Source organism: Triticum aestivum, chromosome 7A, assembly GCF_018294505.1.
Source record: "Triticum aestivum cultivar Chinese Spring chromosome 7A, IWGSC CS RefSeq v2.1, whole genome shotgun sequence".
Taxonomy (NCBI): Eukaryota; Viridiplantae; Streptophyta; class Magnoliopsida; order Poales; family Poaceae; genus Triticum; species Triticum aestivum.
The window spans coordinates 89,529,735-89,554,617 of NC_057812.1; the positions used below are offsets into that span (position 1 = coordinate 89,529,735).

Genomic DNA, 24,883 nt, shown 5'->3' on the forward strand with positions numbered 1-24,883 from the left:
TCCTTTGCAACCCAGACGTCATCTGCTGCCACGTGTACAGCTGGACAATCACACGGCGTCCTCAATTTTGTCCAAGCGATACGCAGCTCGGCTCCAATCGCTGCACGCATGCGTATGGCTCGGCTCCAAAACTGAACCTGTACGTGCGATATTGGCTCCCATAGTTACGTGATTGCTTCCGATCAGATCATAGCCCCGATCAGATGCGTAGCTGCAGCCTTGTCCGCCTCCAATCCTCCATCAATCCAATCGAGAATTTCTGATGGCTGAGCGACCGGAACGGTGCCCTCCAGGCGATGCGACTAGCCGCCAGTTCCCTGGCCCGACGCTCACTGCAGCAGGAGGAACGATAGCCATGACCGCCGGCCGTCGAAACACGCCCTCTCCCTTGCATGACGGGATCGGGCTGGAAGGACAGCCACGGCCGCCACTGGCCATGCTGCCGCAATCTGAAGCAGAGCTGTCGTCGAGAAGGTCGGGAGTGGCCATGCCGGAATCTCACACCGTCGCCTGGAACGACGACCATGGTGGTTCTACCTCTGGCTTGCACCATGTAAACCTCGTTGATGACAACAGTCGCTGCTCCAAATTGTACCGTCCGTCGTATACGATGTCAGAAGCCACGACATGCACCATGGACTTGCCGCCGCCACAAGTCATGTCAGGAGGAGGCCAGCAAGATGACGCAGTTACGGATGGTCGTGGAGAAAATGGAGAGCAAACAATTCAGGTACGGCGGTCTCTCGGCTCAAATTCAAGCGAAATTTATCTTTTCACATCGCATTGTGGTAATAGAAAATTTAACTTTGAACTATGTGTACTGCAGGTTCCCGAAGTTGGGAAAACGTTTGAGTCAGAGAAAGACGCCTATGACATGTATAACACATATGCTGGCAAAGTTGGATTTAGTATTAGAAAGAACCAGACAAAGCGTCGACATGATGGTACTATATATCAAAAAAGAATTGTTTGCAGTAACCAAGGCCATCGAGAAACCGAGTCGTCGAAGGACACTACAAGGACGGATTGCAATGCCCGTATTCAGTTCAGTGTTAGCAGAGAGGGGATTTGGATGGTGCAAAAGGTTGTAACCGATCATAATCATTATCTTGCTAGTCCCAATAAGGTGCACAAACTGAGGTCCCAACGACGTGTTATAGAAGCAGACAGACATCTAATTGGCCAGATACGGGAAGCCGGAATGAAGCCATCCCAGGTGTATGACTTCATGGTAGCGTTTTACGGAGGACCAGACAAAGTGCCATTCGCAAAGATGGACTGCAATAACGAGATTGGTCGTGAGCGCAAAAAGTACTTAGAATCAAATGATTCACAAACACTTCTAGAATACTTGAAAAATAAGCAGAGAGAGGATCCAACATTTTTTTATGCCATTCAAGTAGATGAGAAAGATGGTCGGATTGCTAATTTCTTTTGGGCAGACGGACAGTTTATCATGGATTACGCATGTTTCGGAGATGCTATATCATTTGACACTACGTTTCAAACTAATAAGTTTGAAATGCCTTTTGCTCCAATCCTGGGAACCAACCATCACAAGCAGACTATAATTTTTGGGGCAGCGTTGTTATATAATGAGACCATTGAGTCATTTGTTTGGTTGTTTGAAACCTTTCTAACAGCAATGTCAGGTAAGCATCCAAGCACAATTTTCACTGATCAGGATGCGGCCATGGCAGGAGCAGTTGCATATGTGTTTCGAAATACAAGTCATCGACTTTGTCTATGGCACATTTATCTTAATGCTGCTAAATATCTTGGACATGTAATTCATGAGCATCCTGAGAAGTTTCTACCTGGTTTTAAGAGATGTGTCTATGAAGATAGATCAGAGTATAAGTTCAACAAGAAGTGGCATGAATTATTGGATCGGTACAACCTCCAGGACAACGAATGGATGGCAAAGTTATATGAGTTGAGGGAAAAGTGGGCTGCTGTCTATCGCGACTCGTTTACAGCTGATATGAACTTGACTCAAAGGAGTGAAGGTATGAATAATGTCTTCAAGCAAAGATTTCGTAGGAGACTTGGTCTCTGTGAACTCCTTGTAGAATGTGAGAAGGTTTCTCATAGTCTTCGGGAAAATGAGTTGGATGCAGATTTTAGTTCGCGTCGAAAGAACCCGATTACTTACTCATCTAAGTTACCTTTGCTGAAGACCGCATCCGAATCATATACAAGGAGGATGTATTCGGAGTTCGAGGAAGAATTTACAGGACAATTTTTGATGTCTTGTAAATTGTTACAAACTGAGGGGTCAGTGTTGACATACATGGTTACACATATGAATAGTGAGTATGGAACAAAAGTTATATTCAATACTGCGGATACTACCATTACATGTTGTTGCAGAAAGTATGAATCCATAGGTATGTATGCTTTATTTAATTTCCAATATACTAGTTTCTAATACAAATTGATGAAATATGGTATCCGTATTTTACAGGTATATTGTGCAAGCATGCTTTTAAAGTTTTCAGTGTGAATGATGTTTTCATTTTGCCATCACAATATATACTAAAAAGATGGACAAAATATGCAAAGAGAGGATATTATGTTGAAAAACTAGGAACTGAGGAGGAAAGTTTGAAAACGCATGCTGCACGTGTCTCACGGAAGGCCACGTCCGTTGCATTGAAGTGTACCCGATCAAAGGAACTTCTTATTGATTTCAAGAAAGTTATAGATAAGTTTGACGTACAAGCAGATAACTCTCTCAGCAAGATGGAGGAAAAATCAAATGAGGTTCCGCTAGTTTCGACTGACCTTTCTACCGACACACTAAAAGGTACAATATCAATTAGAGTTCCTCTGGTGGTAAAAGGTGCAAAGACTAAACGGTCAAAACTCTCCTTTGAGAAGAAGAAAGGGAAGAAAAAGAATAGTACTAAAAAGAAAGGTACTGATCCTACACATTCTAGCAAGCCTTTTCTATTATATACTTTTATAGTTAGTGTTTAATTTATCTTTCAACTCTTGTCTGAAAATAGGAGAAGATCCAAAAAATGCAGTACGAAATAGGGATGATGGCATTCATCCACGGGAATTGATGGTAAAACATATGACTTGGACTCAGTATTCACTTTTCATATTTTCCTTACATATTTATATGAACAATTTTAAATTATATGACACAGGATGTTGGGACTGGTAGCATTAACGTTTCTAGTACAGTGCCAAACTTTCGAAATGATGTGTATGGGCAGTCTTCGTCCATGGCTGCTCCGTTGATCTAAGGTGGATTTACTAATGCCGCAACTCCAACCTTTGCAAATGATGCGTACGGGCAACCTTCATCTATGTACGCTTTTTTCATCCAAGGCGAATTCACAAGTCTTTTGCTTGGAGTTCATCAGGATGCCACACTGTCCTCGTCTGCTAAAAAGTTACATTTTGATGAATAGTATTTGGCGCAACATATAAGGAGTATGATCTTTTTTATGTAATCTGGTGTATCATGAATTTTAATTTATGTACTGCAGCACACTGGATTTTGTCTTCATTTACAATGTTTGAGTATTGTGCCAGTTGCAAGGTTTGATGAGTTTGTACGCCTATTTTCTAAAGAAGTTATAGAATTTATGAACTGGTGTATTAGAATACAAGTACTTTCCAATTGCCTGTCTAAATGGTTGTCAGATTTCATACTAAAAAATGAGTCTCACACTGAAGTTTAGGCCTACTCAAGGACAGTAGAAAAAAATAGCACCTTCGCTACAGTATATAGCAAATCAAAGAAACATGGAGAAATATTCAGATTTTTTAAACACATCCAGCAAAATGAAGATTTTATATTATCCATATGAATTTGATAGGAAAAGATACATTGTATACTAATTAGTACATTGTCAGGGAGAGCAATCAGCTATAGGTTGGTACAATAGTTGTCATGAATTCAACATCAAATTTGCAAGATTTGACATTCCTAGTCTAAGTATACTCCATCAGCAACCATTGCGTCTTCTTCAACAGTTTTCTCAGCAGCTATGTTGTTCCAGCAGTATACTTGAGGGTCTTCGGATAGAAGAACGACGGTGGAGTGTGGCTGTTGCGTGAGTAGGTGGCCTCCTGTTCGCTCTTCGTTCCCTCATGTTGATGCCTAACACAACTTTGCATTTCGGTTAAGATTCTGGGCATCTTGCACCTGTACAAGGCATCATCCTTGTTCGAAGCACCAATGTTGTGCAACGCCATCTTGACTGGAGCTCTCCCAGCAGCAATCCAATTGACTCTAGTCTTGTACAGACAGTAAATAAGATTCAATTTCCTTGCCCTCCACTTCTTCGGATTGTAGCAAAGAGATACAACTACCTGGATTAATCACAAGTCCAAGACCCTGCATTAGCAATTATCCATACAAGGCTGACAAAACAATTCAGTACATGTAAATCATCATGTCAAAAAGGAGGCACATGATTACACTATCAATTGATATGGCATCAGCCGGTAAATCAACAATCCATACGACACATGTGTAGGGTGATGGACAAAATCATGCCTACAAATTATGAATGGTTCACAATTCTAAATTGAATGGCTAATTAGGTACTCTATCTCTTTTCTTTTCAGACTTGAAGAGATTTATTGATCATTAATCGGGATTAGAATCAAACTACAAAGCATCAGCTACAATTTTTGGAACAAAGTTCATCTAAGGGAATCTACGTCTACTACTACTAGGTTGCTTGGCATAAAGATGTACCAAAGCACTGCACGGAAGGAGGAGAGCTGGCCCGGAAAATTACATCTTGCGTACGCGAGTTTGAGCCACGGGCGGCCTTGGCGGATGCGACTCCAGGGACCGGCGGGGGCAACTCCCAGCGGTGGCCCGGAGTCAAGGCAACTCCCTGCGGCGGCGATGCGATTCCCAGTGGCGGGCGCGGAAGCGAATCCCGGCGGCGGCGGCAGCGGCGGCGATGCGATTCCCAGTGGCGGGCGCGGAAGCGAATCCCGGCGGCGGCGGCGGCGGCGGCGGATCAGCTATGTGCGCAGAGTCTAGGAGTCGGGATCGAATGCTCTGTTCTGTGCGAATCGAGCCGCTGTAGAGGGAAGGAGCCGAGCCGCGCGAGTCGAGGGCGGCGCCGGTGTGCCGATTGGAGCCGAACTGCGTATCACTTGGACAAAATTGAGGACGCCGTGCGATTGTCCAGCTGTACACGTGACAGCAGATGACGTCCGGGTTGCAAAGGATGAGGTTTGCAACCAGTATGCACGGAATTTTTTTCCGTAGGAACGTGCTTCAGATTCAGATCTGGACCAGATGCCCGCATTCGGTCTCCTCTGCCAAAGCGCCACACAAACAGAGGAGAAATCTGTGCGCGCATCCCATTGCCGGTAGGTAGGTGTCCGGATCGAAAAGATCGTCAGAGAACCAGGTAGGCAGGTGCCCACAACACTGGAGGCCACTTGCTCAGTTCAGAGTTCGGGCAAATAGCAGCGGCAGATGATCAATGTGACCGTATATTTCTCCATTCCTTCAATTCAATAATAATCAAGAAAGCATACACTATCCATGGACTGCAGAGCAGAGGAGCTAAAAATCCTACAGCTCAATGGCGATCCTGTGAACCCTTTCCTTGGGCAATGGCATGGACTCCAGCTCGAGGATCACCATGCCGGAGGCGTCGTAGGAGAACTCCACCGGAGAAGAACCCAGCGTGCAACTCCTCGGCCGGACCGACGAGTAGGCGCCGAACCTCCCGCGCCCTCGCACTTCCATGCTCACCAGCCCGACCGCCTCCTCGCCGTCGGCGAGGAGGCTGTAAGTCAGGCCTTCCACCGCCGCGCCGCCGTTGAACATGTCCACGAGGCCCACCGGCGCGAACCTGAACCCGGCCGCCAAATCCTGCAGTCCACGGTGATCATTTCATCAGTCCACATATACAGAAGGCAACTGTACCGTCCACAAGTATCGATCAGATTGGACCAGGTGGTGCAGACCTTGATCGGCGACACGGTGAGCACGTCGTGCTCCAGGACCCTGAGGGACACGGGCAGCGCCGCGCCGTCGGGGAGGACCACGAGGTCACCGGCGCCGTGGCGGTACACGGCGCAGTCGCCGCCCCACCCGGCGCCGCCGTCCGTGGCCGCCTCGGCGATGAGGTGGACGTCGCGGCCCCGGACGCCGCAGGTCAGCGCGCCGGCGCCGGCCTCCTGGTGGAACACGTTCTTCTTCTCCGCGGAGCTCCACGCCGCGCCCTGGCAGTTGTACACGCCGAGCACGCCCGTGAACCTGTTCATGTTCCAGATCTTGAGCAGGGTGGCGCCGTCGCGCGCCGGGTCCGCGAACATGCAGTCCCTGGTCGGCCGGCCCGGCAGCCGCGCGCGCAGCACGGTGCCGTCCGGCAGCACCATCTTCCTCAGCAGCTCGAAGTCGTGCCTCCCCGGCGCGTCGCTGACGTAGACGGGCCCGCCGCTGATGGCGCGCGCCGAGCCGTGGTAGTCGCCGGCCGGGTGGAGGGAGTGGAACATGTCCCAGTCCGGGAGCATGAACTCGCCGAGGAACACGCTGTTGTACGCCACCGCCGCGATGTGGATCGTGTGCGACACCGCCTCCCTCGGGAAGAAATCGTCCGACGCTCTCACCACCGCCGTCTGCTTCGAGCTGCGCGGAGATTTGGCAGAAATGGTGTCATGGTGATGAATTTCAGGGAGAAAATGTTGAAGATTTTGATGGAGGGATTGAGTTGTGTCTTACCAGTAGAGGGCGTCGGTGTTGTGGCTCATGCAGGCGATGATGCCGTTGTCCGGGAAGTTCTTGGCGACGGAGGCGTCGAGCGCGCGGTGGTACTCCTTGGTGAGCTGCACGCGGCCGCCGTGGCCGGCGCCGAGCGTCTCGAGGACGCACTGCACGTCCACCTTGACGCCGTCGACGCCGGCGGCGGCGAGGTACGCGTGGAGCTCGTCGTAGAAGCGGTGCACGGCCTGCGGGTGCACGAGGCCGAGCCCCTGCAGGGTGAGCACGTCGGTCTTCATGTTGGGCTCGTTCTCCGCGACGCCCGGCGAGATCTTGGGGAACTGCATGCTGGAGCGGTAGGCCTCCATCCCGGCGGCGCCCGGCCGCACGCCGCCCCAATAGCCGGTGATGGCGTGCCAGACGTACACGTACTTGAGCCCGTACTTCTCCTTCGCCGCGCGCACCAGCGTCTCGATGCCCGTGACGGTGGCCGGATCCTCGCCGCTCTGGAACTTGCTGTTCTCCTTGATGCCGGTTAGACGGGGAAGGGGCGGCGGCTTGCCGTTGCCGGCCTCGCCGGGGGAGTCCATGTCAGGGCTCGGTTTGTCGGTGCCGACCGACTGCCAGCCGTCGTCGATGATGACGAACTTGGGCGGCGCACCACCGGCGGCGAGGCTCTGGAGCCCGGCCTCGACGCCCTCCTGGGTGACGTCCTGGTAGAAGGCGTCCCACGTGCACCACCCGAAGTAGTCAACGATCGCGGGGAGCTTCTTCTCGGCGCGCGGGCGGAAGGTCCCGAGGCAGGACCTGACGGCCGCGACGGCGCCGGCGATGGCGGCGAAAGGGTCGGACTCCGCGGCGCCCACGAAGAGCGCGCGGTCGAAGGAACTGGCGCGCGTGCCGGCGTCGCCGCTCTCGACGCAGAGCTGGAGCTCGTCGCCGCCCGCGCCGCCGCCCTGGAGGCTGGCCCGGAACGCGCCCTCCACGAGCGGGAGGAACACGACGTACGACGCCTCGTCCTCCTCCTCCTCGCCGGCGCCGGGGCCCCTGGACTCCACCAGCAGGAACTGCGTCTCGTGCGGGACGTCGCCGCCCTTGTCCCCCATCCTCTGCGCCATCCACCACATCTTGAACCGGAAGCACGCCATGAACCGCACGCCCCTGCACACGCCCACACCAACCCAAAACCAAATCAGATCAATGCCGATCGAGACTTCACCGAACAAACGCACAGAACCGCGTATTCCTCCTCCGAGATCGCATCAGGCGGACGGGCGGCGGACGCACCTCATGTGGCCGAGGGAGACGACGTGGCGGGAGGCCGGGTCGGCGAGGTCGGCGCCGAGGAAGACGCCGTCGACGGGGCCCCGGGCCGCCGCGGGCGACGCCGACACCGCGTCCGGCACGCCGGACAGCACCGTGCGCCCGCGGACCGTCAGCTCCCCGCCGGCGAGCCTGACGGACGACTCGATCGTCATCTCCTCCTCCTTCTCCTCCCTCGCGCTCCGCCGGCCGGACAACGCCGCCCCCTTGACCGCCGCAAGAATCCTAAACGAACACCTACACACAGACCAACAAAGTCAGCTAACAAGGCGAACGCAACACCGACGACCGGGAAAACAAGAACAAGAACAAGAACGGGAGGATCAATGAAATGCACGCACCGACGAGGAGTGGGTTTGGGATCGGGGAGGAGGCGGAGGGGCGGAGAGGCGAGGAGCGGTGGGCGGGAAGAGGGAGAGGGCGCGCGGGTATATATACGCGCGCGAGGAGAGGATGAGGGGGGAGATGCGGCGGCCCCGGCGCTGCGGCAGCTGGGGATGGGTGCTGCGCGCGCCATCACGGGTGGGGGCATTGGCGGCTGGCTGGCTGGCTGTTAAATCTGTTGCGGTCCGCCGGATCGGATGGGGACGACCGGACGAGATGGGATGGGATTGGGTTTGGAAGACGGGGAAGTGGGCTGCTGACAGTGTGCCTCGTTGGCTGTTTGGTGGCGCGCCTTGTCGCTAGCGCTGATCCGTCCAGCTTTTTTCTGCTTGGTTGGCATGGCGTGCACGGGCCTGGCTATCCTCCTCGCCACACGAGGACATGACTCATTCGGTTCGCAGAACTTTCAAATTAGTTATTAGACAACTATAAAAAGCAAAAGATTCAGACATACCTCAAACTGCAATCTTTATGCATTTTCTAGGGGATCTCGTCTAATGTTAAGAATTTTATTAAGGATTCAGCTCCATATGTGCAATTTTTTTTAAAAAATATATAATATCTCTATGACTGTAAGACGAATGCTACCCATTGAAAAAAAAAACATGAGTGGAAATCATGTAGAAATCCTCCCTAAAAAAAGCGAATGAGTCCTCGTAGCGAGAGGAGGGGTGGCGGATGATCCTGCCATCGTCGTGCCTTCGATGGTGGCGGCTCCCTTGTTTGGATCTGGAGGCCTCGAGATGGCGGCGATGGCCCTCCGCTCGGGGTTGGGTCGGCAACCTGGGTACCACGGGTGACACGAGTGAGGTGCCGGGCGAAAGCTCTGTGCCAGCGACGGTGATGCCACCAGGTGTCGCTTCCCTCTTGGGGGCGCAGTTGTGGGTCCCCTCACGGTACCAAGGGCTTCCGTGGTCCATCTTTTCGGACATGGCGGCAGCTCATGGCATTGTCACCCTCTTGGGGGTGTTGTCATGGCGCATCGGTCCATTTTGGTTGCAACAGGACAACGACTCTGTGCATGTTTTGATCATTGCATGTGGCGTCCTCTGCTCTGGCATGGAGTGGTCTCGGTGGACTTTTATCTTATACATGTGTCCCCTTTCTCGGTTCTCGTTGTCTCCTCGCAGAATCGATGCTCCTCAACACATGCCCTCTCTGGAGATGACTTGGTGTATTCGGTACAAGTGTGACTGATTGCTTCCAAAGGTGGAATGGTTCCGTCCCTGATTGATAGTCTAGGTTGATTCTTGTTCAGTGTGGTGTCTTCTAGGATTGAGTTGGTAGTGTTCGTGCTACTCGCTTTGTTGTTGCTTTTCCTTTAACATGCTTGTTTGACAAAAAAAACCTCACCGGCCAGTTTGTGCAATGTTATCTATACAAGATTATTTTCAGGTGTTTTGTTAACAAACTGCGACGCTCCTTGATGGTATGATATCCCAACTCAAAGTGTGTTTACTTCGGGAAGGTTAATTACTGATAATGCTCTCAGAGCTTTTGAGTGTATGCATTCGCTAAGAACGTTTAAAGTTTTTAGAGGGGAATTTTGTGCTTATAAGTTAGATCAAGCTAAATCCTATGATCGTATAGATTGGCATTTCTTGCAATGTATGATGGGGGGCTTTGGGTTTTGCGCCACGTTGGATTAACTGGGTTATGACGTGTGTCACATCGGTGAAATTTGCGGTGCGCTTTAATGGTTAGTTGTTGGGGCCGTTTTTACCTACTCAGGGGCTAAGACAATGAGATCTTTTATCTCCACAATTGTTCCTATTTGTAGTCGAGGCGCTTTCTTTGTTGTTTAATGATACTTGTGCCAAGGGGGGGCCCTTCAGGGATTCCGTTGAACAGATAATCTTCTGGTATTTCTCACTTGTTAATCGGAGATGGCGGTCTATTATTTTTCAAGGGCTCCAGATCAAGCATTAGCTACTAAAGATATTATAACATCGTACAAGAAGGGGGCTGGGCAATTATTAAGTCTTGACAAGTGTTCCATGATGTTTGGGAAGAAAATGCAGTTTAGAGAATCAAGTTGCTACTACTGTTATTTTAAAAATTACGGCGAAGTGGTTCGAGGATAGATATCTTGGACTTCCGGTATTAGAGGGAAGAATGAAAGTTGGAAGACTTTAGCCTCTTTGGTTCATAGGATAGGATTATCATAGGAATAGGAATCTTGTAGGAAATGAGATGACATGTATCTCAAATCCTATGAGTAGGAATAGGAAACAAGATGTCATTTGGTTGACATCAAAGGAATTTTTCCATTGAGTCTAGGCTCTTTTTTATTTTCCTATGAAATGTGGAGGATAGGAACCAATCCTATGTAGGAATAGGAATCCATTCCTATGAACCAAAGGGCTCTAAAGGAAAAAATCCTATAAAAATCCTATCCTCTAGAATTCCTATGAAATTCCTCTATACCAAAGGAGGCAAAACAGTCGTTCAGGTTCTACCCGTGTATGCTATGGGAATTTTCAAATTTCTGGCTTCGTTTTGTGAAGACTTATCCCAGACCATTAGCAACTTTTGGTGGGGAGATGAGGAAGACGGAAGGAAAACACAATGGTTGGCATGGGATAAATTAACAAGGCCAAAGGTAAGGAATCCATTGTTGTCTGCCTGTCTCTGCAAATTACGTGGGTAGTTATTGGTTCTCTTTCACATGATGTCAGGATACTATTGAGGTGGATTATAATAACAAAGGTAAGGGAAGAGTGAGAGGTATTATAGCAGATTATGGGCCATTAAAAGATAAACTGGTGTGGAAACCTTCCCCTGGCGGTTATACCAAGATCAATGTTGATGCTAGTTTTGTGGAGAATATTAATTCCGCGAGCGTGGGGTGGTTGCTAGAAATTCGTCTGATGAAGTTATTATTCCCTCATGGGATTTTATTGGTCGGTGTACTAGCATGAATGAAGCTGAGCTCCATGCCTACCTCTCAGACCTTTATATCGGTATTACCCTTCACATTCTATTACTTTTGGAGACTGGTTGTGCTTTTGTTCACTCTCTCCTTGCAAATGAGAAGCATGGTAGGTCTCCTCTTGTTGATCTGAAGAAAGTAGCCCTGAGTATCTTCAGGATGATCCAACATTTTAAAATTTCCAAAATTAATCAGCTTGCTAATGGGGCGGCACATGAGATTATTAAGTTTAGTTTTAGTACTAGGTCTGATGTGATTCTTGTTAATATGGTTCTGCCCTGCCTGTGGCATATGATGTAATGAATGATTGTAATAATATTCTTTATTAATTAATACATGGGGTGTTTCAAAAAAATTCCACGCCATTTTGCATTGGTTCTGCTGTTTGGGCTTTACATAGAAAGCTAGTCGAAAGCCTATTTCAAGATTTGAAATCGAGTGTCTATTATTTTCCACACCAACTATAGCATGTCTTAAACTGACTCGACACAAAGTGGATATTCACATTTTCACAATCAATCGTTTAAGGTTTTCGCATCATCAAAAGTTTTTTTTCCTGAAACAGTCTTTCACACAGCTTTAGAATGATCTGCCGGAGCATTCATGGGCGGTTCATAATTAGACCACGTGTCTGAATAAATTGAATTTAATTTTGATTTTTTTTTATTTCAGGACTTTATTGTGTTTGAATTGTTATCTGTATTTGAGATATTATTTCATAGAAATATATATATTTGAATTCTTGATGCATGTGTCCGAGTGAATTGAATTTAAATTTAAATTTTTTATTTCAAAACTTTATTACGTTTGAATTGTTATTTGCATCTGTAACGTTGTTTCATCGAAATGTTAACTTTGAATTCTTGATGCATTGTGCTATTTATTTTTCATTGTTTTTTATATTAGGATTCTAGTGTAGAAAGAGAAAATTGTGTTCGTCTTATGGGAAGACGTGGTTGGATGGCCTTCACCCGCCGGGGTGTGTGTCTGGATATTTGAAGGCGTGTTTGATGATCACCTTTCCGTTGGAGACGCCATGAGCGGGTTGTTATCATTGCTCTATCTGATCTGACAATACATCATTCGAAATGCCACTATTGTGGTAGTGCTATCATTTGTGTTTGTTTGGTAAGTACTTCCTGTTGGGGAACGTAGTAGAATTTTAAAATTTTCTACGCATCATCAAGATCAATCTATGGAGTCATCTAGCAACAAGGAAGAGGGGAGTGCATCTACATACCCTTGTAGATCACGAGCGGAAGCGTTCAAGAGAACGGGGTTGATGGAGTCGTACTCGTCGTGATCCAAATCACCGATGACCGAGCGCCGAACGAACGGCACATCCGCGTTCAACACACGTACGGTTGGGGAAGACGTCTCCTCCTTCTTGATCCAGCAAGGGGAAGGTGAGGTTGATGAAGATCCAGCAACACGACGGCGTGGTGGTGGAAGTAGCGGTGATCTCAGCAGGGCTTCGCCAAGCTCCAACGAGAGGGAGAGGTGTTACGAGGGGAGAGGGAGGCGCCAGGGACTTGGGTGCGGCTGCCCTCCTTCCCCTCCACTATATATAGGGCCCCTAGGGGGCGCCGGCCCTAGGAGATCCCATCTCCAAGGGGGGCGGCGGCAAAGGGGGGACTTGCCCCCCAAGTCAGGTGGGGCGCCCCCCACCCCTAGGGTTTCCAACCCTAGGCGCAGGGGGAGGCCCATGGGGGGCGCACCAGCCCACCAGGGGCTGGTTCCCCTCCCACTTCAGCCCATGGGGCCCTCCGGGATAGGTGGCCCCACCTGGTGGACCCCCGGGACCCTTCCGGTGGTCCCGGTACAATACCGATTACCCCCGAAACTTTCCCGATGGCCGAAACTGGACTTCCTATATATAAATCTTCACCTCCGGACCATTCCGGAACTCCTTGTGACGTCCGGGATCTCAACCGGGACTGTTGGGTAACGTAGCAGAATTTTAAAATTTTCTACGCATCATCAAGATCAATCTATGGAGTCATCTAGCAACGAGGGAGAGAGGAGTGCATCTACATACCCTTGTAGATCGCACGCGGAAGCGTTCAAGAGAACGGGGTTGATGGAGTCGTACTCGACGTGATCCAAATCACCGATGACCTAGTGCCGAACGGACGGCACCTCCGCGTTCAACACACGTACGGTTGGCAAGACGTCTCCTCCAACTTGATCAAGCAAGGGGGAAGGAGAGGTTGATGAAGATCCAGCAGCACGACGGCGTGGTGGTGGATGCAGCAGGATACCGACAGGGCTTCGCCAAGCGCAAGCGGGGAGCAGAGGTGTTACGGAGGGAGAGGGAGGCGCCAAGAGCAAAGGGTGCGGCTGACCTCCCTCCCCCCTCTTTATATAGGGGCCTTGGGGGGCGTCGGCCCTAGGATATGAATCTCCAAGGGGGCGGCGGCCAACGGGTGGCTTCCCCCCCCCCCCAAGCCAAGTGGGGGGCGCCCCCACCCCTAGGGTTTCCCAACCCTAGGCGCAGGGGAAGCCCAAGGGGGGGCGCACCAGCCCACTAGGGGCTGGTTCCCCTCCCAATTCAGCCCATGGGGCCCTCCGGGATAGGTGGCCCCACCCGGTGGACCTCCGAGACCCTTCCGGTGGTCCCCATACAATACGGCGACCCCCGAAACCTTCCCGATGGTCGAAACTGGACTTCCTATATATAAATCTTTACCTCCGGACCATTCCGGAACTCCTCGTGACGTCTGGGATCTCATCTGGGACTCCGAAAAACTTTCGGGTTACTGCATACTAATATCTCTACAACCCTAGCATCACCGAACCTTAAGTGTGTAGACCCTACGTGTTCGGGAGACATGCAGACATGACCGAGATGCCTCTCCGGTTAATAATCAACAGCGGGATCTGGATACCCATGTTGGATCCCACATGCTCCACGATGATCTCATCGGATGAACCAAGATGTTGAGGATTCAATTAATCCGTATACAATTCCCTTTGTCAATCGGTACGTTACTTGCCCGAGACTCAATCGTCGGTATCCCAATACCTCGCTCAATCTCGTTACCGGCAAGTCACTTTACTCGTGTCGTAATGCATGATCCCGTGATCAACCACTTGGTCACATTGAGCTCATTATGATGATGCATTACCGAGTGGGCCCAGAGATACCTCTCCGTCATACGGAGTGACAAATCCCAGTCTCGATTCGTGCCAACCCAACAGACACTTTCAGAGATACATGTAGTGTACCTTTATAGTCACCCAGTTATGTTGTGACGTTTGGCACACCCAAGGCACTCCTACGGTATCCGGGAATTGCACAATCTCATGGTCTAAGGAAATGATACTTGACATTCGGAAAAGCTACAGCAAACGAACTACACGATCTTTGAGGTATGCTTAGGATTGGGTCTTGTCCATCACATCATTCTCCTAATGATGTGATCCCGTTATCAATGACATCCAATGTCCATAGTCAGGAAACCATGACTATCTTTTGATCAATGAGCTAGTCAACTAGAGGCTCACTAGGGACGTGTTGTGGTCTATGTATTCACACATGTATTACGATTTCCGGATAACACAATTATAGCATGAACAATAGACAATTATCATGAACAAATAAATATAATAATAACCATTTTATTATTGCCTGTAGGGCATATTTCCAATAGTCTCCCACTTGCACTAGAGTCAATAGTCTAGTTACATTGTGATGAATCAAACACCCATGCAGTTCTGGTGTTGATCATGTTTTGATCTAGGGAGAGGTTTAGTCAACGGATCTGCCACATTCAGGTCCGTATGTACTTTACAAATCTCTATGTCTCCATTTTGAACACTTTCAGGAATGGAGTTGAAGCGACGCTTGATATGCCTGGTCTTCCTGTGAAACCTGGGCTCCTTGGCAAGGGCAATAGCTCCAGTGTTGTCACAGAAGAGAGTCATCGGTCCCGACGCATTGGGTATGACTCCTAGGTCGGTAATGAACTCCTTCACCCAGACTGCTTCTTGTGCTGCCTCCGAGGCTGCCATGTACTCTGCTTCACATGTAGATCCTGCCACAATGCTTTGCTTGCAACTGCACTAGCTTACTGCCCCACCATTCAAAATATACACGTATTCGTTTTGTGACTTAGAGTCATCCAGATCTGTGTCGAAGCTAGCATCGACGTAACCCTTTACGACGAGCTCTTCATCACCTCCATAAATGAGAAACATATCCTTAGTCCTTTTCAGGTACTTCAGGATATTCTTGACCGCTGTCCAGTGTTCCATGCCGGGATTACTTTGGTACCTTCCTACCAAACTTACGGCAAGGTTTACATCAGGTCTGGTACACAGCATAGCATACATGATAGACCCTATGGCCGAGGCATAGGGGACGACACTCATCTTTTCTCTATCTTCTGCCGTGGTCGGGCATTGAGCCGTGCTCAATCTCGTACCTTGCAATATAGGCAAGAACCCCTTCTTTGACTGATCCATTTTGAACTTCTTCAATATCTTGTCAAGGTACGTACTCTGTGAAAGACCAATGAGGCGTCTCGATCTATCTCTATAGATCTTGATGCCTAATATATAAGCAGCTTCTCCAAGATCCTTCATTGAAAAACACTTGTTCAAGTAGGCCTTTATGCTTTCCAAGAATTCTATATCATTTCCCATCAACAGTATGTCATCCACATACAATATGAGAAATGCTACAGAGCTCCCACTCACTTTCTTGTAAATGCAGGCTACTCCATAAGTCTGCGTAAACCCAAACGCTTTGATCATCTCATCAAAACGAATGTTCCAACTCCGAGATGCTTGCACCAGCCCATAAATCGAGCGTTGGAGCTTGCACACCTTGTCAGCATTCTTAGGATCGACAAAACCTTCCGGCTGCATCATATACAATTCTTCCTTAAGGAACCCATTAAGGAATGCCGTTTTGACGTCCATTTGCCATATCTCATAATCATAGAATGCGGCAATTGCTAACATGATTCGGACGGACTTCAGCTTCGCTACGGGTGAGAAAGTCTCATCATAGTCAACCCCTTGAACTTGTCGATAGCCCTTAGCGACAAGCCGAGCTTTATAGATGGTTACGTTACCATCCGCGTCTGTCTTCTTCTTAAATATCCATTTATTTTCTATGGCTCGCCGATCATCGGGAAAGTCAGTCAAAGTCCATACTTCATTTTCATACATGGATCCTATCTCGGATTTCATGGCTTCCAGCCATTTGTCGGAATCCGGGCCCGCCATCGCTTCTTCATAGTTCGAAGGTTCACCGTTGTCTAACAACATGATTTCCAAGACAGGGTTGCCGTACCACTCTGGTGCGGAATGTGTCCTTGTGGACCTATGAAGTTCTGTAGCAACTTGATCTGAAGTTTCATGATCATCATCATCAACTTCCTCTCTAGTCGGTGCAGGCACCTCAGGAACATTTTCTTGAGCTGCGCCACTAACCGGTTCAAGAGGTAATACTTCATCAAGTTCTACTTTCCTCCCACTTATTTCTTTCGAGAGAAACTCTTTCTCTAGAAAGGACCCATTCTTGGCAACAAAGATCTTGCCTTCGGATCTGAGGTAGAAGGTATACCCAATCGTTTCTTTAGGGTATCCTATGAAGACGCATTTTTTCGATTTGGGTTCGAGTGAGGGAGTCCTGGATTAGGGGGTGTCCGGATGGCCGGACTATACCTTCAGCCGGACTCCTGGACTATGAAGATACAAGATTGAAGACTTCGTCCCGTGTCCGGAAGGGAATTTCCTTGGCGTGGAAGGCAAGCTTGGCGATGCGGATATGTAGATCTCCTACCATTATAACCGACTTTGTGTAACCCTAACCCTCTCCGGTGTCTATATAAACCGGAGGGTTTTAGTCCGTAGGACAACATACAGAACAACAATCATACCATAGGCTAGCTTCTAGGGTTTAGCCTCTCCGATCTCGTGGTAGATCTACTCTTGTACTACCCATATCATCAATATTAATCAAGCAGGACGTAGGGTTTTACCTTCATCAAGAGGGCCCGAACCTGGGTAAAACTTCATGTCCCTTACCTCCTATTACCATCCGGCCTAGACGCACAGTTCGGGACCCCCTACCCAAGATCCGCCGGTTTTGACACCGACATTGGTGCTTTCATTGAGAGTTCCTCTGTGTCGTCGCCATCAGGCTTGATGGCTCCTACGATCATCAATAGCGATGCAGTCCAGGGTGAGACCTTCCTACCCGGACAGATCTTCGTCTTCGACGGCTTCGCACTGCGGGCCAATTCACTTGGCCATCTAGAGCAGATCGAAAGCTATGTCCCTGGCCGTCAGGTCAGATTTGGAAGTTTAAACTACACGGCTGACATCCGCGGGGACTTGATCTTCGACGGATTCAAGCCACTGCCGAGCGCGCCGCACTGTCACGACGAGCATGATCTAGCTCTGCCGCCGAACAGTGCCCTGGAGGCCGCACCCGCATCGTCTTTGACCCTTAATTCAGAGCCAACTGCGCCAATCGAGGATGGGTGGTTGGACGCCGCCTCGGGGGCTGCGATCCCAACGGCGATCGAGCCGAACACCAGCCCCGCACTCCGCGAGACTCATGACTCCAAGGAGCCGGACTCCACTCCGAACTCTGAACCCTCCGCGCCCCTGCCGATCGAATCTGATTGGGCGCCGATCATGGAGTTTACTGCCGCGGACATCTTTCAGCACTCGCCTCTCGGCGATATTCTGAAGACACTAAAGTCTCTCTCTTTATCAGGAGATCCCTGGCCGGACTACGGTCAGCAAGGTTGGGATACGGACGATGAAGAAATTCAAAGCCCACCCACCACCCACTTTGTAGCCACTGTCGACGATTTAACCGACATGCTCGACTTCGACTCCGAAGACATCGACGGTATGGACGCCGATGCAGGAGACGATGAAGAACCAGCGCCTATTGGGGCCTGGAGAGCCACCTCGTCATATGACATATACATGGTGGACACCCCAAAAGAAGGAGATGGCGATGGAACAGTGGAGGATGACCCCTCCAAGAAACAGCCTAAGCGCCGGCGTGAGCGGCGCCGCTCAAAATCCCGCCAAAGCAAATACGGTGATTCTAGCACAGGAGATAATAATACTCCGGAGAGTGCCGAAGAAAACCCCCTCCAGCAAGATTCAGCACAGGAGGATGGAGAAGCCAGCCCTCATGAGAGAGCGGCAGACAGAGAGGTCGAGGACGATAATTATATGCCTCCCTCCGAAGACGAGGCAAGCCTCGACGATGACAAATTCGTCGTGCCAGAGGATCCCGTCGAGCAAGAGCGTTTTCAACGCAGGCTTATGGCCACGGCAAGAAGCCTGAAGAAAAAACAGCAACAGCTTAGAGCTGATCAAGATTTGCTAGCCTACAGATGGACTGAAGTCCTTGCGGCCGAGGAGCATAAACTCGAACGCCCCTCCAAGAGCTACCCAAAGCGCAGGTTGCTACCCCGATTAGAGGAGGAAGCACTTAAACCTACATCACCAGCACTTGATATGGCCGACCGGCCACCTCGTGGCCGTGACAGAGAGGCCTCTCGACCCTCCACTCAATCCGCACCCCGTACCAAGGCACGGGAAAATGCGCCTGACCTGCAAGATATGTTGGAGGACAAGGCAAGGCAAACAAGATCGATCTACGGATCGCGTGGGCGCCCCACGACTCGAGACGGTAACCGTCACGCCGGACACAAATCCGGTAGGGCCGAACACAGTAGACAAAGCTCATTGGAGCTACATCGTGATATAGCCCAGTACAGAGGTGCCGCACACCCACTATGCTTCACAGACGAAGTAATGGATCATCAAATCCCCGAGGGTTTCAAACCCGTAAACATCGAATCATATGATGGCACAACAGATCCTGCGGTATGGATCGAGGATTACCTCCTTCATATCCATATGGCCCGCGGCGATGATCTCCATGCCATCATACCTCCCACTCAAGCTTAAAGGACCAGCTCGGCATTGGCTTAACAGCTTGCCAGCAGGATCAATCGGTTGTTGGGAGGACCTGGAAGCCGCATTCCTCGACAATTTCCAGGGCACTTATGTGCGACCCCTAGATGTAGATGACCTAAGCCACGTAATTCAACAGCCAGATGAATCGGCCAGGCAATTCTGGACACGATTCCTAACAAAGAAAAATCAAATAGTCGACTGTCCGGACGCAGAGGCCCTAGCAGCCTTCAAGCACAATATCCGTGACGAGTGGCTTGCCCGGCACCTTGGACAGGAAAAGCCGAAATCTATGGCAGCACTCACGACACTCATGACCCGCTTTTGCGCGGGAGAAGACAGCTGGCTTGCTCGTAGCAACAATATGACCAAGAACCCTGGTAATTCGGATACCAGGGACAGTAGTGGCAGGTCGCATCGCAACAAGCAGAAGCGCCGCATTAACGGCGACAATGCTTAGGATATGACAGTTAATGCCAGATTCAAAGGCTATAAATCCGGTCAGCGGAAAAAGCCATTCAAAAGAAATCCTAGGGGCCCGTCCAGTTTGGACCGAATACTCGACCGCTTATGCCAGATACATGGCACCCCCGAAAAGCCGGCCAATCACACCAACAAGGATTGTTGGGTGTTCAAGCAGGCAAGCAAGTTAAATGCCGAAAATACTGACAAGGGGCTGCATAGCGATGACGACGAAGAGCCCCGGCCGCCGAACAACAGTGGACAGAAGGGTTTTCCCCCACAAGTGCGGACGGTGAACATGATATACGCAATCCACATCCCCAAGAGGGAGCGGAAGCGCGCGTTAAGGGACGTATACGCGGTAGAGCCAGTCGCCCCAAAGTTCAACCCATGGTCCTCCTGCCCGATCACCTTTGATCGAAGGGACCATCCCACTAGCACCCGTCATGGCGGATTCGCCGCATTGGTTCTAGACCCAATTATTGATGGATTTCATCTCACTAGAGTCCTTATGGACGGCGGCAGCAGTCTGAACCTGCTTTACCAGGATACAGTGCGGAAAATGGGCATAGATCCCTCGAGGATTAAGCCCACCAAAACGACCTTTAAAGGCGTAATACCAGGTGTAGAGGCCAACTGTACAGGCTCAGTCACACTTGAAGTGGTATTCGGATCTCTGAATAATTTCCGAAGCGAGGAGTTTATCTTCGACATAGTCCCATTCCGCAGTGGCTATCACGAACTGCTCGGGCGAACCGCATTCACCAAGTTCAATGCGGTACCGCACTACGCATACCTTAAGCTCAAGATGCCAGGCCCTCGAGGAGTAATTACGGTCAATGGAAACACCGAACGCTCTCTCCGAACGGAGGGCACACGGCGGCCCTTGCAGTGGAAGTACAAAGCAGCCTCTCCAGGCAGTTCTCCAGTCCGGCCGTTAAACGTCCGGACACCGTCAAGCGCGCCCGGAGTAACCTACAACAAGACTACCTGACACGTTCCGAGCAGGCATAGCAATGCGGCCCCAACTCCAGCCCTCGCAAAAATGCGACGCCAGTGCTTCGCGTACATAACTACGCTCTAGAAATACCATGGGTACAGGGGAGGGGCACCATCACGGCACGCCCGAAACACGGCTTAAACCGCACCAAGGGCTGCCGATTTTTTAATATTCTCTTACTTTCAGGACTCCATTCTTCGGAAGGCCTGTTCGGCAGTTCAATTGCCGCACAAACGATGCAAGAACCAGGGAAGCAGACAAGCCATGCCGCATTACGGAACTCGCAGGTGGTCTCTATCACGAGCAGTATACCTGTTTCGCATGCCATTCCGTAGCCTGCCCCTGGAACGGACATGTTAAATAGTACAACCTTTTGCTTATCACATTATTTTGTATCGTTCTGCTTTGATCGCGGCCCTTTTTAATAAACAATGCATAGCTTTTGTCTATTTTTGCATTACTCTTTTTTACAAATATATGTTCCTTAACGACATGTTGCACCCGTACACTTTGGTACGGCCAAAATACGCCAGGGGCTTTAGTACCCCTCAATATGGTGTGAAAAGTCCGGACACTTTAACAAGTGCGGCACCCCGAACTTATAGCATTATATGCATCGGCTCCGAATCATGTCTTGGGTCAATAGTTGGGTTTGCCCGGCTCCTATGTTTTGGTGCCTTACGTTCCGCTATATCGGCTAAGGTAGCACTAGGAGAACTACTATGATTGTGCCCCAGTTGAGCTGGGTCGAGCACCTCAGTAGAGAAAGCTAAAACTGACTGTCATGATGAAGCGAGAGCTGGTCGCTGTTCGAGAGGTTTTTCGAGTCCCTAAAGACTTATGCCACTTAGAGCGAGGAGTCGGCTCTGTCCGGCCAAGGCGTGGATAGCACCCCGAACTCGGTCTTTCAAATACAAGGGGCTTTGCCGAAATTTAAAATTATAGAATTCTATGGCTAAGTGAGAGTGTTCACGCATTATAGTCCGATTGCCTCGTTCGTTGTGCTAAGCGCCTCCCTCGAAGGACCCAAACATGGTAAAAAGAGCGCTCAGGTTTATCCCCGAACACCCCAACACTAGCGGCACGGGGGCAGAAGCCGACGACTCGCCATCTCTCAGAATTGATAAACAGCCGCACAGAAGGTAATATTTTAAATTCCAACAGCATTGCTTAGCGCATATGAACACGTTTTTCAGCGCACAGGACAAAATGAGCGAGTTCTACTAAAAAATTACATCCCTGGAACATTCATCCGCCACAAGGCGGGCACCCTTCAGAACATCCATATAATATTTCTCGGGCTTGCGATGCTCTTTCCCCGACGGTGGCCCGTCCTTCACAAGCTTCTCAGCATCCAGCTTGCCCCAGTGCACCTTAGCACGGGCAAGGGCCCTACGGGCACCTTCAATGCATACGGAGCGCTTTATTACCTCGAGCCTTGGACAGGCCCCCACCAGCCGCCGCACCAGCCCGAAATAGCTCCCAGGCAGAGCCTCTCCAGGCCACAGCCGAACTATGAGGCCCTTCATGGCCTATTCGGCCGCCTTGTGGAGCTCGACCAGTTGCTTCACCTGGTCGCTTAGGGGCACGGGGTGTCCGGCCTCAGCATACTGAGACCAGAACACCTTCTCTGTCGAGCTGCCCTCCTCGGCTCGATAGAATGCGGCGGCATCGGACACGCTACGGGGAAGATCTGTGAATGCTCCTGGAGAGCTCCGGATTCGGGTAAGTAACAAGTAACTCACGCTTATGTGTTTGCTTTGCATAAAGAATGCCTTACCCGCCGCTATCTTTTTCACCGCATCCAACTCCTGGAGGGTCTTCTGGGATTCGGCCTTGGCAGACTTGGCATTTTCAATAGCCATCGCGAGCTCGGACGCTCGCGTCTTTGAGTCAAGCTCCAAACTCATGTTTTTTCATGAGAGCCTGGAGCTCTTGCTGCACCTTGCCAACCTGGGCCTCATACTTCTCCCGCTCGGTGCGCTCCGTGGCCGCTCTCTTCTCGGCCTCGACCAGCGCTTGCTTAAGGGTCGCCACCTCCGACGTGGCCCCTACAATAGCCACGATAATCCTGCCATTTTTTGCAATTGCACTTTTTTTATATATATTTAAACAAGGTATTTCTTACCTTCCTTGTCCTCGAGCTGCTTCATGGCACGCCCGAGCTCTTGCTTGGACTGCTCGAGGTTCTGCTTTAGCGTGTCCACTTCCGCAGTCAGTGTGGCGGACGCCAGCAGAGAAGCCTGCATACGCATATTGACTCCTTTTTGTTAGACTCCTGCAAATTTTATTTGATCCTCTATTCGGCTTTTCTTCCCGAACGCCAAACAGAGCATCAGGGGCTACTGTCTATGCGGTAATATTATTTACACATTTTTTACTTACCACAAAGCCTGTTAAGAGGCTAGTACAAGCTTCAGTCAGTCTGCTCTTGGCGGACTGAACCTTCTGGACCACCGCACTCATAATGGTGCGGTGCTCCTCGTCGATGGAGGCGCCTTTGAGCACCTCCAACAGATTGTCCGGCGCCTTCGGTTGGACGGGGGTCACCGGCACGGTGGGCTTGCTCCTCTTGGAAGGAGGTCGCCCACCGGACTCTGGAGCCTTTGGAGCCCTGGGGGGTTTTATCCCCTTTACTCCTAGAGCCCGGGAGGTTGCCTTGCGGCGCCTCCAGGACCACCTCCTCCTGGCTTGGAACCTGTTGGGACAACACTTCGGCGTCGTCCGCAGGGCGGGGGAGGAAGCAGTCGGAAGCGAATTCACATCCGACGAGTCCAGTGAACCGCTCGACGACGCGTCGAGTCGGTATTTGGGTGGGTTGCATAAACATATTCGACATAAGGGAAAGCTGTGCAATAAAGGAATACTATGAATTACTCTGGTATCCGGATACTTACGATTTCGCCAGGGGCTTGGCCCTGAGCGGCCACTCCTCTCCGCCGTCGTCGGCGTCGGTGGAGTAGTCCGGAGGAAGGGTTTTCCCCTTCTTGGACCCTTCGGCCTCCCCAGTGAGGGCGGCCTTCCTTTTCTTCTCTCCCCCCGCTGGAGGGGGAGAGGTCTCTTCTTCCTCCTCCTCGTCTTCATGGGAGGAATGCGCCTTGGAGCCGTCGGATGATGAACCCGACACCTCCCGGCGCCGGGCACTTTTTTGAGTCCCCGTGGCCTTCTTCGTGGCCTTCTTCTCCAGCACCACATAGGGTGCCGGAACCAGCAACTTCGCCAAGCAGGCATCGGCTGGGTCTTCGGGCAAAGGAGCCGGACAGTCGATCTGTCCGGACTTCGCCTGCCAAACCTGTCAAAGGTAAGGGAGCTTAGATCCCGCATAGAGTTAAACTATGAAAAACTAATACCCTGTAAAAGGTACAAACAACTTACCGCGCTAGCGTGACACTGCACGCTGAATCCGCGATCCTCGATAGCGGATGCGGGAGCCTCGGCGCCCTTGAAAAGCACCTTCCAGACATCTTCATACGTCGTGTCGAAGAGGCTGCTCAGAGTTCGGTGCTGCGCCGGGTTGAACTCCCATAGATTGAAGGCCCGTTGTTGACACGGGAGGATCCGGCGGATGAGCATGACCTGGACTACATTGACAAGCTTGAGCTGCTTGTCCACCAAGGTTTGGATGCATGTTTGCAGTCCAGTCACCTCTCCTTTGCTGCCCCACGATAGGCCCGTCTCTTTCTAGGACGTGAGCCGCGTTGGGGGTCCGGACCGGAACTCGGGGGCTGCGACCCACTCAGGGTCGCGCGGCTCGGTGATGTAAAACCACCCCGATTGCCACCCCTTCAGGGTCTCCACAAAGGAGCCCTCGAGCCATAAGACGTTGGGCATCTTGCCCACCATGGTGCCTCCGCACTCCGCCTGGTTGTCGCGCACCACCTTCGGCTTGACATTGAAAGTCTTGAGCCATAGGCCGAAATGGGGGCGGATGCAGAGGAAAGCCTTGCACACGACGATAAACGCCGAGATGTTGAGGATGAAGTTCGGGGCCAGATCATGGAAATCCAGGCCGTAGTAGAACATGAGTCTCCGGACGAATGGGTGGATAGGAAAGCCCAGTCCGCGGAGGAAGTGGGGAAGGAACACTACCCTCTCATGGGACCTTGGGGTGGGGAGGAGCTGCCCC

At 50.7% G+C, this 24,883-nt stretch overlaps 2 protein-coding genes across 2 annotated transcripts; one reads left to right on the forward strand and one right to left on the reverse strand.

Moving 5' to 3' along the window:
- Positions 1-199: 199 nt before the first annotated feature.
- LOC123151621 (protein FAR1-RELATED SEQUENCE 5) lies at positions 200-3,507 on the forward strand. The gene is made up of 5 exons (XM_044571303.1): positions 200-730; positions 827-2,390; positions 2,468-2,920; positions 3,012-3,073; positions 3,159-3,507. Exons 1-5 carry the CDS (start codon positions 263-265, stop codon positions 3,255-3,257), a joined length of 2,646 nt encoding a protein of 881 aa, XP_044427238.1. The 5' UTR covers positions 200-262; the 3' UTR covers positions 3,258-3,507.
- Positions 3,508-5,465: 1,958 nt separating this feature from the next.
- On the reverse strand, positions 5,466-8,604 carry LOC123149232 (probable galactinol--sucrose galactosyltransferase 6). Its single transcript, XM_044568841.1, has 5 exons — positions 8,362-8,604; positions 7,985-8,257; positions 6,719-7,858; positions 5,962-6,625; positions 5,466-5,866 (listed from the first exon to the last, which is right to left on the reverse strand). Exons 1-5 carry the CDS (start codon positions 8,550-8,552, stop codon positions 5,564-5,566), a joined length of 2,571 nt encoding a protein of 856 aa, XP_044424776.1. The 5' UTR covers positions 8,553-8,604; the 3' UTR covers positions 5,466-5,563.
- Between the last annotated feature and the right edge of the window lie 16,279 nt (positions 8,605-24,883).

Excerpts from the sequence above, each read along its gene's own strand:
- LOC123149232 (XM_044568841.1), bottom strand. The coding sequence starts at position 8,552 with ATGCCCCCACCCGTGATGGCGCGCGCAGCACCCATCCCCAGCTGCCGC. Across the intron at positions 8,258-8,361 it reads CCCAAACCCACTCCTCGTCG|GTGTTCGTTTAGGATTCTTG; the intron begins GTGCGTGCATTT and ends GTCTGTGTGTAG. Across the intron at positions 7,859-7,984 it reads GTCTCCCTCGGCCACATGAG|GGGCGTGCGGTTCATGGCGT; the intron begins GTGCGTCCGCCG and ends GGGCGTGTGCAG.
- LOC123151621 (XM_044571303.1), top strand. The coding sequence starts at position 263 with ATGGCTGAGCGACCGGAACGGTGCCCTCCAGGCGATGCGACTAGCCGC. Across the intron at positions 731-826 it reads ATGGAGAGCAAACAATTCAG|GTTCCCGAAGTTGGGAAAAC; the intron begins GTACGGCGGTCT and ends TGTGTACTGCAG. Across the intron at positions 3,074-3,158 it reads TTCATCCACGGGAATTGATG|GATGTTGGGACTGGTAGCAT; the intron begins GTAAAACATATG and ends TATATGACACAG.